Raw genomic sequence first — 19,148 nt, 5'->3', positions numbered from 1 at the left:
GCTTGTGGGAGCCAGGGTGGACAAGAAGGACCCTGTTGTCTAGACACCAGGGTCTGTGTTCTGATTGCTGATTGCTGCTTCTGATCACAGAGGCAGGCATCTCCCTGCATTGTTGCAAGCCCCTCCCTCTCCAGCTGAAGCAATGTCCTTGGGATTGAGAGGCCCAATGCTCTTCCCTCCTTCATTTTTCTCTTTTTCCCCTTTGGGAGCCAGATATTAAAGACTAGGACATTCATGGGGCTTCCCTGGTGGCGTAGTGGTTAAGAATCCGCCTGCCAATGCAGGGGGCACGGGTTTGTGCCCTGGTCCAGGAAGATCCCACATGCCATGGAGCAACTAAGCCCGTGCACCACAACTACTGAGCCTGCACTCTGGAGCCTGTGAGCCACAGCTACTGAAGCCCGCATGCCTAGAGCCCGTACTCCACAAGAGAAGCCACCACAATGAGAAGCCCATGCACCACAAGGAAGAGTAGCCCCCACTCACCGCAACTAGAGAGAGCCCATGCGCAGCAACAAAGAACCAACACAGCCAAAAAAAAAAAAAAAAAAAAAAGACTAGGACATTAAAAAAAAAACAACAACTGCATATATGAGGAAATTAGACAGTCACCATCCATGCCCAAGGAATGGCACAGGCTCAGAAAAGACCTGAGAAGACCTTAAGTTTATACCTCACGCTGATCCTCAAAGAAGTAAAAGAAGACATGAAGTAAGTCAAGAAAACTATGTATGAACAAAATGGAAAAGCAATAAAAAGATAGAAAACCTAAAAAGAAACCAAAAAAATTCTAGAGCTGCAAAGTACAATAACTGAAATGAAAATTCATTAGAGAGATTCAAAGGTAGATTTGAATAGGCGGAAGAAAAAAAATCAGTGAACTTGAAGATAGGGCAATTGAAATTATTGAGTCTGAGGAGCAGAAAGAAAAACGTTTCAAGAAAAGTGAACAGAGCCTAAGGGACCTGTGGGATACCATCAAGTGAACCAACATATGCATAAGCACATGAAAAGATGCTCAAGATTGCTAATCAGTAGGGAGATGCAAATCAAAAACACAATGAGATATCACCTCACATCCATTAGGATGGCTACTATCAAAAAAAAACCCAGAAAATAACAATTTTTGACACGGATGTGGAGAAATTGAAACATGCACTGTTAGTGGAAAGGTAAAATGGAATAGCCACTGTGGAAAACAGTATAGCAGTTCCTCAAAAATTCAAAATGCAATTACCATATGATCCTGCAATTCTACTTCTGGGTATGTACCCAAAAGAATTCAAAGTAGGATCTCAAAGAGATTTGTACACCATGTTCTCATAGCATTATTCATAATAGCTAAAACGTGGAAGCAACCCAAGTGTCATTGAGAGATTAATGGATAAACAAAATGTGGTATGTACATACAATGGAATATTATTCAGCTTCAAAAAGGAAATTCTGACATATCCTACAACATTGTTGAATCTTGAAGACATTATGCTAAGTGGAATAAATCAGTCACAAAAGGACAAATACTGTATGATTCCACTATGTATCTTGAGTAATCAAAATCATAGAGACAAAAAGTAGGATGATGGTTGCCAGGGACAGGGGTAGGGAGGGAAATGGAGAGTTCCTGTTTAATGAGTATAGAGTTTCAGTTTTGCAAGATAAAAAGATTTCTGGAGATGAATGATGGTGATGATTAAACAATATGAATGTACTTCACTGTACAGTTAGAAACGGTTAAAAAAAAAGACATGGTTAAGATGGTAAATTTTATGTTTTATACACAATTTAAAATTTTTATCAGTTTTAAAAAAAAAGCCTTCAGGGCAGAAGTAGCTTCGGATGCTGAGTGTACTTTTCCGGGTTCTTGCTTTCTGATTTTGGCCACTCAATTTTTTGTTAGTTCTTAAATGTTTCCTATATTTCATCCAGCTTTTTAAATTGTGAAGAGGTTGATTTGAATAACCTAGCACATCATTACCAAAAGCAGAAGCCCCCTCATTAATCCATTTCAAAATTTTCTATCTGTTTACTTTGTGCCTTATACTTTCTTTCCTCCCATTATACAAAGTAACACAAATTTCCAAGGTTCTGTAAACTACTACATTTATATTTAATGTCCAATACTACTTAGTTTTATTATTAACACTTGAATTAAGATCCTAGGAAAGGACCAAGAAGTTGTTGGAACTGCAAACATTATTCACTCTCGATAAGGTAATCAGACTTCAAATTATAGGTCATTTGAAGTTGGAAAGGACCTTTGGGAGTGATTTAGTCCAGCCCCTTCATTTACAGATAAAGAAATTAAGGTCTAGAAAAGTTAAATAGCTAGTGGCAGAATTGGAAAGTAGAATTATATCCTCTTGGTTGCTAGTCCACTCTTTCCACTACTAATTTAGTAAAGGGTTATTCAGAAAAATATTATTAAATTCCATGCAATTAATTGGTACTTAGATAATACAGTATTTACGTGTGGATGATGAAAAGAGGGCAACCTAAGAAATTTTTCAGACCAGAATTTACCCCAAATTGAGTAAAAGGGCCATGGACAAGTTTGAGGAATTCTTAACTAAAGGGAAAGTTATTGCAGTTTTTCTCAGAGCCATATGTTACCATGCACTACGAATTTCCGAGAGTGAGGCAAAGTGAAGCCATTTCCCCCAGACGGTCTTTCTTGGTCTAGATTGCACAGGACACATTTTGAGAACTGATATTTTAGACTATCATAATTTTTTTACACAGACAGAACTTGTTTTACCTACTCAAAAACGAAAGTAAATTTATTAAAATTATTCACTTTTAAAGACAATATTTTTCTAGGGATTCTACCTAATCAGTTCTATAAGTTAGTTATCTGCTGATTGTTTTACGTGTATAAAGCTATTTTTAAAATTCAGCTTTGCCAGATCAGCAAAGGATAATCAGGTCAATATCAATAAAAGGATTCTAAAGGTAGAGCCCTCTAAAGAAAACACTTAAGATTTCTTTTGCCCAGAGAATAAATACTACAGAGACATGGAGCCAGTTTCTTTTATCTTAGATAAAATTTTCACTTCTATTGAAAAGTAAAAAAATATTTTTCTAGCTTGACCTGGTAACACTTGAAAAGTGGATAACACCATCCATTTGGATCTTTCAATGCCTAACTGTACTTTGAGTGTGACAGATATTTAGCCATCAGTGAAAATATCAAACCATTTTTTAATTTATTAAAGCTTATGTCAGTATTTATAGGCCTTTTCATGATTTTTTTGTTATAAACTGGATAAAACTGCATAAATTACATTTATGCTAAGAGCTTACATGGAATTTTGAAAAGTGGAAAAGTCGTCAACTTGTGATCCAAAAACAAGAAATCCTAACTGAGCGTAAGCAAAGAATATTATAAAAAACATGATGGCAAATCCTACTACGTCTTTGATACAGCGGGACAAGGTTGATGACAGCCGAGACATTGTCTTATTAAAGCTTATGAATTTGAATATCTGAAAAAGAACAAAGTTAATTGAAATAGGAGAATATTAAAAATTATAATGATTAGAGTAAATTAATTTCAGAAGAAATCTGCTTGAAATTAAAAGAGATGCTTCATTAAAAAAAAAAGATGCTTCATGACAGTTGGGGTGTTTGAGGATTCGCTGGCGATCATTACAAAGCCAAACTACTTTAAAATTTACTGTATAAAAAAATTACTGTATAGGTAAGAATATCCTTTTGTTTTTTCATAACTTTGTAGTTTAAGTTCCCATTTTATTATCTAATAAAATATATCTAATCTGTTATATCTGATAAAATATAAATACCTTTATCCATGCAAAGAAGATGGTTATGGCAATTATATTGTTGTAATAAATGTGCCAGTGTGCAAGGAAATAGAAGTCTGAATATTTTTCAGTACTTTTTAACAGTTGTCCAAGCAAGAGAAAAGTTTGTATATTACAGTATGAGTTGAGGAAAACGGCCACAAAACACAACTAAATGGGAAAATAAGAAGGGTTAAATTAGAGATTACATCTAAATCTCCTGCAGCTTATGAATAAACACATGAAAAAGTTCATCAAAATTCAACAAAAAGGGAGGGAGAGATAAGACAGGTTTTTACATAAATGAAAGTAGGCCTCAATTTATAGAAGTTTAAGGTAGCATAATTATCATAAAAGTAGCAAAATACTGACTGCCTGGCTGTCCTGATCTATATGACTTTTTGTTTCTTTGAGTCATAAAACACAAATGTATAAAATGATTATATAATTCTGACTAGACTGTAAGAGTTTCTGCTCCATATAACTACATGATACCTAAGAGTTTAATATTTTTCACTATGTAACACTCCAAGAAAAAATTTTTTACAGCTCCAAAAAAATAAACCCCTTTAGAGCTTCTTAACAACTCTTTTAGAAGAGGATTTTAGAACCAGATTATTTTAGGTACCAGAGTTTTCTAACTGTCATGAAAATTTTCCTTTGATTTCTCTTCCCTAAAATACTCAGTTAAACATTTAATGCTATACCCTATGTTAAGCATTATTGTGGTTACCAGAGAGGTAGATGGCACACTTTCTGACTCTGAGAAACTTTCAATTTGGTTTTGAGAAACAAATATATATATATATATATATATATATATATACATACTGGATTGACTATAACTAAGGGCCAATGAGAGTGAAAGATCAGGTTGTATAAGCCAGAATATTTGTTCATTGTTCCTAAGACCAAGCTCTTACGATTTGTTCCACCCTACCCACACCTCTATGTTTATTTTAGTATTTTCCAGTGATAACAACTGGCAGTCTTTGGAGTTTCTTCAAGGATTATTTCCCCAATCCTGGTGGCATCCTCTGTGCCTACAAGCTACGCTCTGGCTGCTCAAACCTTATCCCCCCTTCAGTATTCTGCCTAGGCTTGTCTTGCCTATTTAAAAATTCAGTGTAAAGAGGAAAGCAGATTTAGGCAACATACAAGAGTACATTTTAAAGGACCTTGCCCCAAAAGAATCATTATTTTCAATATGAGGCCCTGAGAGGAATACATTTTTTTGAGTGGGAGTAGGGAGACCTACTGTGCCCACTAAATCATAATACGTATGGAATCACTTATTCCTCTAGATTTATGCTAGTCCTGCCAAGGACCAAATCAGAGAGAAAAAAGTAGATTTCTCCCTTTTGGAGGCACACCATTAGTATGTATTATGACAGTTCATTTTATTATTGATACTTAAAGCTTTTAAAATAAGTCCTGGATGAGGGAGGTGCTTTTTAAACCTCTCTCACTGGTGGGTTCAGATGTGATTCCCTTCAACCATATCTGTGAATATATACTTACCACCAAAAGTAGTAATTCTAGCCAGTTCCAACTACTTTTGAAATAGGCAGATTTAAATTCTTTTATTTTTAGGACTTCTTGTGTTGTGAAGACAATAAGAAAAATACAAAATGTGATTTCACAGGAAGCAATAAAATAATCATAGTAGCTAACATATCTAAGGAGCTTCACAGAGTAAAACTGCCATGAAGTAAGTATTCCTCCAGTTGCAGGGAATTCTGCCACCAATCTGTAAAATGAGGTTTGTGAAAGTCACTGCATTTCAAGGATTTATATTTCAGTACCTAACGTGATTGATATTTCTAGTCAGTGATATTGTGTACTTTAATCACTTATTTTGTACAAAATATGTTTTCTCAGGGTTATGGGCTCAATTCATTACTATTTTTTTTAACATCTTTACTGGAGTGTAATTGCTTTACAATGTTGTGTTAGTTTCTGCTGTATAACAAAGTGAATCAGCTATACATATACATATATCCCCAATTCCCCTCCTTCTGGCGTCTCCCTCCCACCCTCCCTAAACCACCCCTCTAGGTGGTCACAAAGCACCGCTTTGAACTCCCTGTGCGTTGCAGCTGCTTGCCACTAGCTATTTTACATTTGGTAGTGTATATATGTCCATGCCACTCTCTCACTTCGTCCCAGCTTACCCTTCCCCCTCCCTGTGTCCTCAAGTCCATTCTCTACGTCTGCGTCCTTATTCCTGTCCTGACCCTAGGTTCTTCAGAACAATTTTTTTTTTTTTTAGATTCCATATATATGTGTTAGCATACGGAATTTGTTTTTCTCTTTCTGACTTACTTCACTCTGTATGACAGATTCTAGGTCCATCTACCTCAATTGAATAATTCAATTTTGTTTCTTTTTATGGCTGAGTAATATTCCATTGTATATATGTGCCACATCTTTTTTTTTTTTTTTTTTCGGTATGTGGGCCTCTCACTGTTGTGGCCTCTCCCGTTGTGGAGCACAAGCTCCGGACGCGCAGGCTCCGTGGCCATGGCTCACGGGCCTAGCCACTCTGCGGCATGTGGGATCTTCTCGGACCGGGGCACGAACCTGTGTTCCCTGCATCGGCAGGCGGACTCTCAACCACTGTGCCACCAGGGAAGCCCTGTGCCACATTTTCTTTATCCACTCATCTGTCGATGGACACTTAGGTTGCTTCCGTGTCCTGGCTATTTTAAATAGAGCTGCAATGAACATTGTGGTACATGACTCTTTGTATTATGGTCTTCTCAGGGTATATGCCCAAGAGTGGAATTGCTGGGTCATATGGTAGTTCTATTTTTAGTTTTTTAATGAACTTCCATACTGTTCTCCATAGTGTCTGTATCAATTTACATTCCCATCAACAGTGCAAGAGGGTTCCCCTTTCTCCACACCCTCTCCAGCATTTATTGTTTGTAGATTTTTGATGATGGCCATTCTGACTGGTGTGAGGTGATACCTCATTGTAGTTTTGATTTGCATTTCTCTAATGATTAATGATGTTGAGCATCATTTCATGTGTTTGTTGGCAACCTGTGTATCTTCTTTGGAGAAATGTCTATTTAGGTCTTCTGCCCATTTTTGGATTGGGTTTTTGTTTTTTTTGATATCGAGCAGCATGAGCTGCTTGTATATTTTGGAGATTAATCCTTTGTCAGTTGCTTCATTTGCAGATATTTTCTAACATTCTGAGGGTTCTCTTTTCGTCTCGTTTATGTTTTCCTTTGCTGTGCAAAAGCTTTTAAGTTTCACTAGGTCCCATTTGTTTATTTTTGTTCTTATTTCCATCTGTCTAGGAGGTGGGTCAAAAAGGATCATGCTGTGATTTATGTCATAGAGTGTTCTGCCTATGTTTTCCTCTAAGAGTTTTACAGTGTCTGGCTTTACATTTAGGTCTTTAATCCATTTTGAGCTTATTTTTGTGTATGGTGTTAGGGAGTGTTCTAATTTCATTCTTTTACCTGTAGCTCTCCAGTTTTCCCAGCACCACTATTGAAGAGGCTGTCTTTTCTCCATTGTATATTCTTTGCTCCTTTATCAAAAATAAGGTGACCATATGTGCGTGGGTTTATTTCTGGGCTTTCTATACTGTTGCATTGATCTATATTTCTGTTTTTGTGCCAGTACCATATTATCTTGACTACTGTAGCTTTGTAGTATAGTCTGAAGTCCAGGAGCCTGATTCCTCCAGCTCCGTTTTTCTTTCTCAACATTGCTTTGGCTATTTGGGGTCTTTTGTGTATCCATACAAATTGTGAAATTTTTTGTTCTAGTTCTGTGAAAATGCCAGTGGTAGTTTGATAGGGATTGCATTGAGTCTGTAGATTGCTTTGGGTAGTACAGTCATTTTCACAGTGTTGATTCTTCCAATCCAAGAACATGGTATATCTCTCCATCTATTTGTATCATCTTTAATTTCTTTCATCAATGTCTTATAGTTTTCTGCATACAGGTCTTTTGTCTCCTTAGGTAGATTTATTCCTGGTATTTTATTCTTTTTGTTACAATGGTAAATGGGAGTGTTTCCTTAATTTCTCTTTCAGATTTTTCATCATTAGTGTATAGAAATGCAAGAGATTTCTGTGCATTAATTTTGTATCCTGCTACTTTACCAAATTCATTGATTAGCTCTAGTAGTTTTCTAGTACCATCTTTAGGATTCTCTATGTATAGTATCATGTCATCTACAAACAGTGACAGCTTTACTTCTTCTTTTCTGTTTTGGATTCCTTTTATTTGTTTTTTTTCTCTGAGTGCTATCGCTAAAACTTCCAAAACTATGTTGAATAATAGTGGTGAGAGTGGACAACCTTGTCTTCTTCCTGATCTTAGAGGAAATGGTTTCAGTTTTTCACCATTGAGGACAATGTTGGCTGTGGGTTTGTCATGTATGGCCTTTATTATGTTGAGGAAAGTTCCCTCTATGCCTACTTTCTGGAGGGTTTTTATCGTAAATGGGTGTTGATTTCGTTGAAAGCTTTTTCTGCATCTATTGAGATGATCATATGGTTTTTCTCCTTCATTTTGTTAATACAGTGTATCACATTGATTGATTTGCATATATTGCAGAATCCTTGCATTCCTGGGATAAACTGCACTTGATCATGGTGTATGATCCTTTAATGTGCTGTTGGATTCTGTTTGCTAGTATTTTGTTGAGGAGTTTTGCATGTATGTTCATCAGTGATATGTCCTGTAGTTTTCTTTCTTTGTGACATCTTTGTCTGGTTTTGGTATTAGGGTGATGGTGGCCTCGTAGAATGAGTTTGGGAGTCTTCCTCTCTCTGCTATATTTTGGAAGAGTGTGAGAAAGATAGGTGTTAGCTCTTCTCTATGTGTTTGATAGAATTCGCCTGTAAATCATTCTGGTCCTGGGCTTTTGTTTGTTGGAAGATTTTTAATCACAGTCTCAATTTCAGTGCTTGTGAATGGTCTGTTTATATTTCCTGTTTCTTCCTGGTTCAGTCTTGGAGGTTGTGCTTTTCTAAAATTTGTCCATTTCTTTCAGGTTATCCATTTTATTGGCATTTAGTTGCTTGTAGTAATCTCTCATGATCCTTTGTATTTCTGCAGTATCAGTTGCTACTTCTTCTTTTTCATTTCTAATTCTATTGATTTGAGTCTTCTCCCTTTTTTTCTTGATGAGTGTGTCTAATGGTTTATCAATTTTGTTTATCTTCTCAAAGAACCAACTTTTAGTTTTATTGATCTTTGCTATTGTTCCCTTCATTTCTTTTTCATTTATTTCTGATCTGATCTTTATGATTTCTTTCCTCTGCTAACTTTGGGGTTTTTTTTGTTGTTTTTCTTCTTTCTCTAATTGCTTTAGGTGTAAGGTTAGGTTGTTTATTTGAGATGTTTCTTGTTTCTTGAGGTAGGATTGTATTGCTATAAACTTCCCTCTTAGAACTGCTTTTGCTGCATTCCATAGGTTTTGGGTTGTCGTATTTTCACTGTCATTTGTATCTAGGTATTTTTTAATTTCCTGTTTGATTTCTTCAGTGATCTCTTGGCTATTAAGTAGTGTATTGTTTATCCTCCATGTGTTTGTATTTCTTTCAGATTTTTTTCTGTAATTGATATCTACTCTCATAGCGTTGTGGTCCGAAAATATACTTGATATGCTTTCAATTTTCTTAAATTTACCAAGGCTTGATTTGTGCCCCAAGATATAATCTATCCTAGAGAATGTTCCATGAGCACTTGAGAAGAAAGTGTATCCTGTTGTTTTTGGATGGAATGTTGTATAAATATCAATTAAGTCCGTCTTGTTTAATGTATCATTCAAAGCTTGTGCTTCCTTATTTATTTTCACTTTGGGTGATCTGTCCATTGGTGAAAGTGGGTTGTTAAAGTCCCCTACTATGATTGTGTTACTGTCAATTTCCCCTTTTATGGCTGTTATCATTTGCGTTATGTATTGACATGCTCCTATGTTGGGTGCATAAAGATTTACAATTGTTACATCTTCTTCTTGGATTGATCCCTTGATCATTATGTAGTGTCCTTCTTTGTCTCTTGTAATAGTCTTTATTTTAAAGTCTATTTTGTCTGATATGAGAATTGCTACTTCAGCTTTCTTTTGATTTCCATTTTCATGGAATATCTTTTTCCCTCCCCTCACTTTCAGTCTGTATGTGTCTCTAGGTCTGATGTGGGTCTCTTGTAGACAGCATATATATGGGTCTTGTTTTTGTATCCATTCAGCCACTCTATTTCTTTTGGTGGAGCATTTAATCCGTTTACATTTAAGGTAGTTATCGATATGTATGTTCCTATTACCATTTTCTTAATTGTTTTGCTTTCTTATTGTAGGTCTTTTCCTTCTCTTGTGTTTCCTGCCTAGAGAAGTTCCTTTAGCATTTGTTGTAAAGCTGGTTTGGTGGTGCTGAATTCTCTTAGTTTTTGCTTGTCTGTAAAAGTTTTAATTTCTCTATTGAATCTGAATGAGATCCTTGCTGGGTAGAGTAATCTTGGTTGTAGGTTTTTCCCTTTCATCACTTTAAATATGTCATGTCAGTCCCTTCTGGCTTGCAGAGTTTCTGCTGAAAGATCAGCTGTGAACCTTATGGGGATTCCCTAGTATGTTATTTTTCCCTTGCTGCTTTTAATATTTTTTCTTTGTATTTAATTTTTGATAGTTTGATTAATATGTGTCTTGGCATGTTTCTCCTTGGATTTATCCTGTATGGGACTCTCTCCACTTCCTGGACCTGATTGACAATTTCCCTTCCCATATTAGGAAAGTTTTCAACTATAATCTCTTCAAATATTTTCTCAGTTCCTTGTTTTTCTCTTCTTCTTCTGGGGCCCCTATAATTTGAATGTTGTTGCATTTAATGTTGTCCCAGAGGTCTTTGAGACTGTCCTCAATTCTTTTCATTCTTTTTTCTTTATTCTGCTCCGCAGTAGTTATTTCCACTATTTTATCTTCCAGGTCACTTATGCATTCTGCCTCATTCTGCTATTCATTCCTTCTGGAGAATTTTAAATTTCATTTATTGTGTTGTTCATCATTGTTTGTCTGCTCTTTAGTTCTTCTAGTTCCTTGTTAAACATTTCTTATATGTTCTCCATTCTATTTCCAAGATTTTGGATCATCTTTTGTATCATTACTCTGAATTCTTTTTCAGGTAGACTGCCTATTTCCTCTTCCTTTGTTTGGTCTGGTGGGGTTTTGCCTTGCTCCTTCATATGCTGTGTGTTTCTCTGTCTTCTCATTTTGCTTAACTTACTGTGTTTGGGGTCTCCTTTTCGCAGGCTGCAAGTTCGTAGTTCCGTTGTTTTTGGTGTCTGCTCCCAGTGGCTAAGGTTATTTCAGTGTGTTGTATAGGCTTCCTGGTGGAGGGGACTGGTGTCTGTGTTCTGGTGGATGAGGCTAGATCTTGTCTTTCTGGTGGGCAGGACTGGGTCTGGTGGTGTGTTTTGGGGTGTCTGTGACCTTATTATGATTTTAGACATCCTCTCTGCTAATGGGTGGCGTTATGTTCCTGTCTTGCTAGTTGTTTGGCACAGGGTGTCCAGTGCTATAGCTTGCTGGTCGTTGAGTGGAGCTGGGTCTTAGCATTGAGATGGAGATCTCTGGGAGGGCTCTTGCCGTTTGATATTATATGGAGCCAGGAGGTCTCTGGTGGACCAATGTCCTGAACTCGGCTCTTCCACTCCAGAGCACCATGACCCTTCAGCCACACACATGTTCTTTTTTTTTTTTTTGTGGTACGCGGGCCTCTCACTGTTGTGGCCTCTCCCGTTGCGGAGCACAGGCTCCGGACGCGCAGGCTCATCAGCCATGTTTCACGGGCCTAGCTGCTCCGTGGCATGTGGGATCTTCCCAGACCAGGGCACAAGCCCGTGTCCCCTGCATCGGCAGGTGGACTCTCAACCACTGCGCCACCAGGGAAGCCCCATATGTTCTTTTAAGAGCACTCTTAAGTAACATCCTGATTGTGTGCAGTACAACTTTACTTTCAAACTGCGAGTTGAGGTGGATGGGATTTTTGCCTTCCCCAGATGGTTGAAGGTTATGATTTTTGTTTTTGGAAACCCCACCACCTCCTTATTTATATTATTATTTTTGCAAGAAAAGTATAAAGGGAGTTGGAGTGGAGGTGAGATTTGTGATCACGAAAGCCTTGGACACCGTCCTCTCCGTCTTCTGCCTCTCTGTCTCTCTGATTAGTTCCTATCCAGCAGCAGATTGAAGCAGGAGATGATTCTTCTCAAGGTTTGTTCAGCAGCTTCACTTCTAGGTAAAGGCTTCATGAACCAAGTGACGTCAACAAATGAGGCTTCTCTCTCTCTCCTCTAACAATGAAAGTTGCTCTAATGGAATTCTGTTCTGCCAAAGGAAAATATTGCAAATCTACTTCTGGTCTTCACCCTTTCAAATTCATCTACCATGCTCTTTGGAAGTGCAAACTAGTCCATGTGAAAATATCACGTGGAGTTCCTCAGCACCCATCAGCATCAACCACTCAACTTGTGAGTGGATGAGCCTTCAGATGATCACAGACCCAGTCTTCAAGTCTCCCAGCTGAGACCTCAGGCACACAAAACTAGTTTCAACCTAGGTGCCAAAGAGCCCTAGCCCCCCACCTCCTGCCTGCGCCTCTGGGAGCCAGTGCCCTTGGCATGACGTCACTTCCTCCATTACTTCTTTTTTAATGCTCCACTTTTTTTTGGTACTCTGAAAATTCCCAGTGGTCAAAGACCAATGTAAATGGGAAAGAAAGATGTGATTTTTAGCTAGACATTCATTTTACTCTGTGTTTTGATTGCTCATTCATAACTGGGATACTAATTTATCCCTACAGGAGAAGAAGATGATGTTCAAGAACATGCTATACTGTTAGTTACTGTTATTAGTCAGGACTCCCCCCACAAAATACATAATTTCTTAATATTTCAGAGGAGGGAAATACACTCTCCCCCTTTAGCTTATCAGAGATACTTCTTGCTTCTAAATGTCAAGATAACATATTTTACTAAAGCAAATGTTTTCTGTTTCACTTTAGGCACTGGATGTTGGATACAAAGATCTATATGCAAATAGAAATATAAAAATTAATTCCAATACTAAATATAAAAAGATTTTGAGGCAGTTCACTGTATTTCTAGTGTTCTCCACAACTGCAGATAATTAAGAATTGACAGTAATTTAAGGAGCCAGCATCTCTATCACAATGCCATGATGTAATTATTCCTACCTAAAGATATTAGCAAATCTTATTGGTACTGGAATAAGGTGTGGCCCCAAAAGCAAAAAACCACCAAAACCAAGAACAAAACAACCAGTTAACAAATAGAAAACAGGAATTTGTTTTTACACCTTGTGTATAGTATGTGCGCAATGTTGGGTAAGTGAGTGAAGTGAAAGAAACTCAGTATTTTGATCTGAAGTGTAGACTAGTAAACAAAAAGCAAAAAATGATGAGTATTCAGTTTAGTTTGCCAGATATGTGTACAAAGGGAAAAATAAGTGGATAAAGTCTTAGTGTAAGGAATATGCTCCCATACAACTACTGATTAGATATACTACCAATTAAAAGTTTCAAAATCTGCTAAAGTTTCTAAGAAATAACATTTTAAAAGGTAACATAGATGGGACTTCCCTTGTGGTCCAGTGGGTAAGACTCTGTGCTCCCAATGCAGGGGGCCTGGGTTCGATCCCTGGTGGGAAAACTAGATCCCACATGCATGCTGCAACTAAGGAGTCTGCATGCCACAACTAAGACCCAGCAGAGACAAATAAATAAATAAATATGCAAAAAAATTAAAGGTAACATAGAATAAGCACAAAACCTAGAGACAGAAAGTATGGACTTAATCTAGTATTACAAGGAGTTCTTCATACGACTTTAAGCCAATTACCCCACTGTTTCTATTCTTACTTAGGACATAGAAGTGATTCGTATTCTTCACTTTATCCCTACCAGGACTATCGGGAAGGGTGGAAATGTTGGTAAGAAGTTGATTCCCTGAAAGAAAATACTATAACATAAAAGGTAAAATGTCCATTGGCTGCTGATGGTAATTCATTTGTTTTCATTTTTACAAATTTTAAAGGCCATGATTATGTTTCACCATCACTGTTGCACAGGGGAAAAATTTCCCTATCAGAGTAAATGCCAATTCCATATTCCAGAGTAAAAATATAAGACTCATGAGAAAAAAGTGGCTCACTGAGACTTAGTGGACACTATTGTTTGCCTGTCTAGTGTTCATTATCCCATTCCTCCTTTCTAACAGAACCCTCATTGTATCAGGCATTCACCCATTCTCAGATCCCTTTGCAGAAGCCAATTCAATCCCCAGGCAGATTCAATCACAGTAATCCTATTTGCTTTGACAGTGTTTGATTCTAGAACCCAGGCCTAAGCCAAATAGCATGGTCCAGGTTAGGCAGATTACCTAAGGTAATCAGACCTACAGAAATAATTTTTTCTCTTTGGTTGGTTCTCTGTCCTCCTCCTTGTGAGAGGGGATGTCTGTCATCTTTTTCTTGGGTCCAACAGGTTAGCCCAGGCACGTCTTTCTCATGCAATAGCAGAAGTGCAAGAGGGCAAGTTTTAATTTACAAACCCTTTTCAAGCTTCTGCTTGTATCATATCTGCTGACATTCCATTGACCAAAGAAAGTCACCTGGTTGAACCCAGTATCAAGTTCTGGGGCAGTGCACCCTGCCCTGGGTGACAGGTCACTGCAAATTTACATGGCAAAGATGTGAAGAATTGGGGCTATTTTTGCAAATCACCATCAGCTGTAATCATTTCTAGGATGCTGGCTACTGTTATATATTGTTTGAATTTTAAATTGTTCATTCTTGAGACGAAAATGAGTAACTTAATAAAGAAGCTTATTCTGAAAGGAAATCAACAGATTTGAATGATCTGATTTAAAGGAAGAAATCATTAGGACTAAATGTTAGATATGTCCAACTGCAGAATGGCAATAAATAAGACTACATACGCTTAAGCAATATAAAACTAACCTATTGTATGTAATTCTCCATGTTCTGGAACATATCCTGAAACAATGAATATGATGTTGCTCTTTCTTCTTTATCATTATTGGAAGAATTACATTATATTTATTTTGGAGCTTATGATTTTAATCTCAGTACAAACATGCACAAACTGGAAACCTTAATGAGGGCTCTGGGTGCCTTTTTTTTTTTTTTTTTTTTCTGGGTGCCTTTTAAATTCAGTATACTAATAAGAGGTTTTGAGTAACTCACCTGATGATGCAAAACAGATTTACATTAGCATTGTATAATGAAAAATCAATAAAAATAACTCTAGTGCTTCTTGTGATCCAGCTGTTCATTCGAAGATTAATGAACTTGTCTAGGGTTTCAGATTTTGATTTTGATAAAGTGAAAATATATCCCCCATTTCGGTAAACACCAGTAAATCCCCAATGCCAAGGGGAGTTGATAATAGGAGCAGAGTACTTCCATCTGTTAGATATAAAAAGAATAGTGGAGAGATGAGAAAGCCTGACGGAGAAGTATCTAAGAATTTAAGTTAACCTTTGGTTGAAAGTAGTAGTTAAAAAAAAGTACTAAGTTCATAAGTATTATAGTAATTTTGAAGTAAGATGGTGAGTTAAGGATTAAGCTAAAAGGATTAAGATTGAATATGGTTTCATTGTTTAGTGCTTATTGTGGGCAACATACTGGACTACATACGATGAGAAAAAAAATTTTTTTTAATCCATCTGTTGCTTCAGGGAACTTGAAATCTAGAAAATAATGACGGATTTTTTCTTTAACATGTTGTCTCTGTTATCTGACGAGATCTCTAGTCTTTGAGTAGGACAAAAATATCCAGGGTTTTGATTCAGAAATATCTGTCTCAGTATGGGGAAAAGGATGCTTCACAGTCTGTGTTTTAACGATCATATACCATTTATAAATGCCCAATAAATAAAAACTTTGTTACAATGTCTATATTGTTATATAGGTATCTTATTTTAATGAAAGTACACAAAGTAAAATCTGTATAACTAAATTTTGTTTCCATTCTTTCTACTTTTAACTTAGTTATGCAATATCAAAAAGTAAATCTTTGATTCTTCATTTTAGTCTCTATTCAGTCTCCTAAAACAGATCTGAACAATTATCCAAAGATGCTCTGCTTAAACTTGTTTTTCTGTTAGTAACACCATGTTTGTTTTCAGCAGAGAAGAGAAAAGTGACAACACTAAGATAAAATACTCATTTTTAATGAAAATTCCATAGTTGTATGTTTGAGCATTTTCCATATGATTGTTAAACTGAAACAAGAACATTTATTACACCAACCCTCTCCTACTTCCAATTTTTTATACTGGTTTTAATTAATGAACGTTACATTTTAGAAAGAAAAACAAGCACAAATTGATTCTTATTTTGTTTGTCAGGAAATGACACGTATTAAAATTCTAAATCCATAATGTTAATTTTGGTATTTAAATTATTTGTAGTTGTTATGAAAATTTGGAATATTAGAATACTTAACAGATTAGTCTTGAGATCAAATTTAAATGTGTAATTAATAGTTGACTTATCTTGTAATTTTTCATGAAAGGGAAATAGTGTGTAGTACTGTTATAATAGTATAATATTTAAGAGAATGTGTCACCATACTTATGAATTTATTAGGTTTATAAGAATTATACAATCACTTTGTTGCCCTCAAGAACACCCAAAACTCATAGAAAGAAAAAATAAGTCAACAAAACCCACAAAGCAATGATCAATCCTAGGGGTAGAGAGGTAGTTGTTCAAGAAAGGAAATGTAATCACTGTTCATATTTATAAAATAAACATCGACTAATGATTAACAAAAATTACAGTATAACTACAGGCTAAGAGGAACAGGAAGTGTGTATGTGGAGGGAGTGGCATAAGAGGGATATATGACAGACACTTTCCATGACAGAGACAATAGATATATAAAACTATAAAATCAAGTAATAGTATAAGCATATTATTCAGAAATAGGAAGTATATACAAGAAGAAACAACTAAAAGTGGCTGCTTCTGGAGTGGGAATTATGAGTAGGAAAGGGTGGACTTTGTAAATATTTCATCACTGATAAATATCAAATTTTTAAAAAGATATATTTTTTGCCTCTATGATTTTCATATGACCTTAAAAGCAATGATACCAGCAGCTTCTGTGTTAAGGGGAGGTAGTGTCAGTGGCTTTGGGCTTTTACATTTTCAATATAAAGTGTAGACGTGAGTCTATACTAGCATTAGCCTCAGCCACTTTGGAGAACAAAGGCCATAAGATCTTTGGCGGGTATCATCAGATGCAGTGTCTGTAAAATATAACTGCCCCTTTCCAACATTGGCAACAATAGAAGATATCACTGAAGTAAGCCAGAGTAAGAAAGCAACAGAGTACGCCAAAGACACTCCCTAGGGATCCCAAGAAGCATTTGGAATGTGTTTGAGGGCATCTTGCCAGAGCCAGAAAAGCTGATTGAGTTTTGTAAAAGCAAAAATGGGCGCTTTGCCCTGTGTCCAATATGACTTAGCACTTCATTTACCACAGTTGGAAAAAAAACACTTCACATCCTTTGGTAAACAAAAAAAATAACAGGTTGTGGACTTCCCTGGTGGTGCAGTAGTTGAGAGTCTGCCTGCCGATGTAGGGGACACAGGTTTGTGCCCCGGTCCGGGAAGATCCCACATGCCGCGGAGCGGCTGGGCCCGTGACCCATGGCCACTGAGCCTGCGCGTCCGGAGCCTGTGCTCCGCAACGGGAGAGGCCACAACAGTGAGAGGCCCGCGTACCGCAAAAAAAAAACAAACAAACAAAAAAAAAAAAACCAGGTTTACTCTTCCTTTTCTAAACATTGCATCTTGGAGTCTTCCTTTGATACTATTACTGAAACAGTCTCCTTACCTGCCAGGCCCCTGTTGGTATTATTTGGAAAATAAATATGTTTTCACAATTGTTTGAAGATACAATGGTAACTGCTAGAAAAAGTTACATGTAATTTTATACTACTTACTCAGTATCATATTTAAGGCCAAAATCAGACAGATCTTCATTTTCAGAAGTGTATTTGTCATAACATTCATTCATCAAGGACTGAAAGGATGAATGGACCTTGCACGTGTTGTTGCGGACTTTTAGTTGACGGACTCTGGGGACTCCTAAAAGTATGTTCTCATAGTAGATGCGACTGCTGTTCTTTAAGTCATACAAATTCTTGTTATTGTACCATGAGTCCCAGTACAGGCCTTCCAAAAGGGGTCCTTCCATAAACTTCATATAGAAAAATAAATGTTATGGGAAAAATATTTCATGTCAAGTGTATAACAGAATCTACATTCATAATGTTATCCATAAGAATATAAAAATCAGTGATTTTAGCCAAGCCACCATTAATAATGGTAATGGTAAATGATGATGTTGATGATGATAACGAAAATGGTTAACATTTCCTGAGTACTTACTGTGTACTGCTCTAAGCACTTTACGGGTATTAACTCATTTAGTTCCATAACCCTCCTTCTCTGAGGGGTATACTGAAAACTCTCCCACAATACATGAATATCAGGACTGGTCATAGCCACAACTCATGACTTCACCTCAAAGTTATCTGTGTCCCCCCTTTCCTCTCCAACTCTGGCGGTGGTGACTGCTTCTGTCTCTGTCACTATGTGCTCCTTCTAAGAGATCCTAAGCCTAGGGTTCATTTTTTTCTTTCCTGCCTTTGTCTTATTTGCCATTGGCCACGTACATACCTCAAGACAGCACAGTAAAAAAGAAGCAGTCGGGCTCCACTTCTTGTCTCAGGGAAAATTTCCTATCATTCTTTCATATTTCACTTGGCCTAAACCAATGACTTCTAATCATTTGCCTTATCTCACACTTCTCTCACTCTCAGGAAATGACATTGTCTCCTTGATAAGTTTCAAATTCCTAGCATGGCATTCATGATTAGACCTCTGTTCAATTCATAGTTTGGTCTTTTCCACCTCATCTCCTATATGCCTATAATGCCAAACATAGCTCCACATGATGAATTACTTATAGTACATATCGTTTTTTCTTCCTAGGATGGTCTGTTACTCATCCTTTAAAACTCAGGGCTTCCCTGGTGGCGCAATGGTTGAGAGTCTGCCTGCCGATGCAGGGGACACGGGTTCGTGCCCCGGTCCGGGAAGACCCCACATGCCGCGGAGCGGCTGGGCCCGTGACCCATGGCCACTGAGCCTGCGCGTCCGGAGCCTGTGCTCCGCAACGGGAGAGGCCACAACAGTGAAAGGCCCGCGTACCGCAAAAAAAAAAAAAAAAAAAAAAACAACTCAACTGAATTGTGATCACCTCT

General features: G+C 37.1%; 1 protein-coding gene across 1 annotated transcript in view; it reads right to left on the bottom strand.

Annotated features, from left to right (window-relative positions):
- Nucleotides 1–19,148, bottom strand: part of PKD2L2 (polycystin 2 like 2, transient receptor potential cation channel) — a 40,719-nt gene that overhangs the window by 18,142 nt on the left and 3,429 nt on the right. Inside the window, exons 4-8 of the mRNA XM_065874531.1 lie at nt 17,823–18,079; nt 15,052–15,273; nt 5,322–5,550; nt 3,801–3,971; nt 3,301–3,482 (exon numbers count right to left, since the gene is read on the bottom strand). Of these exons, the coding sequence (XP_065730603.1) occupies nt 3,301–3,482; nt 3,801–3,971; nt 5,322–5,550; nt 15,052–15,273; nt 17,823–18,079 (1,061 nt within the window). The remainder of the gene's footprint in view (nt 1–3,300; nt 3,483–3,800; nt 3,972–5,321; nt 5,551–15,051; nt 15,274–17,822; nt 18,080–19,148) is intronic.

The sequence above is a fragment of the Phocoena phocoena genome, chromosome 3 (assembly GCF_963924675.1).
Source record: "Phocoena phocoena chromosome 3, mPhoPho1.1, whole genome shotgun sequence".
NCBI classification, from domain to species: domain Eukaryota; kingdom Metazoa; phylum Chordata; class Mammalia; order Artiodactyla; family Phocoenidae; genus Phocoena; species Phocoena phocoena.
Note: the sequence above shows the minus strand (reverse complement) of the source record. Positions and strands in the feature narration are given on the sequence as shown.